Genomic DNA, 1,313 nt, shown 5'->3' with positions numbered 1-1,313 from the left:
CACCTCTCACACCTAAAACGAGAAAACAAATTTACTATAGCACCTACGGTTCTGAAATTTTGCATATAGGCATCAAAGACATTAGGCTACAATATCCCCATCATTCATTGCAATTCATATACTTTAAGTATGCCGGGGACAATAATTATTGAATCGCCCTCGTACATTTCCAGAATTCTTTGTATTCTTTCGTCTTGTTTTTAATACAATCTCTTCCTCTTGGTAGGCAATTCTCCCAACTCCAATCGCTGCAACAATCCTTCATGAGAAGAAGCATCTGTCTTCAAAATATTTACCAGACTGAACACGTTAGGTTGCCTTCTGGCGACTGCACTATTTATTTTGTGATGCCATCCTTCTACTGGATTTGTGGTCCTTTGTCTCCGAAACAGTTGCACATTTCATGCTGCATGTTACTGTTGTCGAGCCACTGCTGAACGAAGTAATCTTGAAACTGCGTGAGCTTTTCGTTTCTTGGAGCAATCTCACTTAAAGCCAACCAGCCGTAGTCTACGTCTTCCACCGGGAGATGAGCCAAAGCTGCGCACTTGCGGACAGTGAGCCCCACTTCGGAATCTTCCTTGTATTCAGCTAACATGCCGAGATTCTGAACTTGCCTCCACAGTGCTTGGTTCAAGTGAAAATTGCAGCCAGAAATACGGGACTCCGGGAGCACATCTTGGAACGCGTTTATAGCTGCGCTCTCGAAATCAATTTTCATACGTTCAGGCTGAAAGTGTGGTGAGACTTCCTTCAGAGCCGTGAAACACTGTCGGTACGTCGATTGTTTTTTGTCAGGCAGTAAGGTGTAGAAAACAGGAACAACAACTGTAGATTCACTGGTGCTGTCCATGTCAGCATGGGGTGTAAGGGGTGATTTTCCACGTAGTACACCCAACAGTCAACCTCACTTTCACGTTAGTACACCCTGGACTGCGTTTTGCAGACGAACGAGGCTCTGGCGACTGGCACTCTGGCCAGTATAATTTTTTTTGTGTGTTGTCCTTTTTTTTGCCCTTGTGTATGCTGAGTATCCCTTTCCAGCCTCAGCTTTTAACGGAAGTCAGAAGATTTTAAGATTTTACTTATGCAACGTTAGAGTTGTTCTTTGTAAAGATAAGGGGCTGGACACCGTAATGTGACGGGTGCAAATTAGCCTAAGTGCTGACGCACCCAAAATTTTAAAATCAAATCAAATCAACCATGTCAGCATGTATTGTGTACAGCTGCGCAAACTGTTTCGGGCAACTGTAGAATGTACCATCCATGAAATAGATTGATGATCTTTCAGTTAGTTCTGTGGCTCGTCGGTT

At 43.6% G+C, this 1,313-nt stretch overlaps 1 protein-coding gene across 1 annotated transcript; it reads right to left on the bottom strand.

The window, feature by feature from the left end:
- Positions 1-358: 358 nt before the first annotated feature.
- On the bottom strand, positions 359-853 carry LOC145996560 (uncharacterized). Its single transcript, XM_083133059.1, has one exon. It carries the CDS (start codon positions 851-853, stop codon positions 359-361), a length of 495 nt encoding a protein of 164 aa, XP_082989185.1.
- Between the last annotated feature and the right edge of the window lie 460 nt (positions 854-1,313).

Source organism: Lepisma saccharinum, chromosome 12 (assembly GCF_977018435.1).
Source record: "Lepisma saccharinum chromosome 12, izLepSacc3.1, whole genome shotgun sequence".
Taxonomy (NCBI): domain Eukaryota; kingdom Metazoa; phylum Arthropoda; class Insecta; order Zygentoma; family Lepismatidae; genus Lepisma; species Lepisma saccharinum.
Note: the sequence above shows the minus strand (reverse complement) of the source record. Positions and strands in the feature narration are given on the sequence as shown.

What these genes read in the sequence shown, in the direction of transcription:
- LOC145996560 (XM_083133059.1), bottom strand. Translation starts at nt 853, where the DNA reads ATGGACAGCACCAGTGAATCTACAGTTGTTGTTCCTGTTTTCTACACC.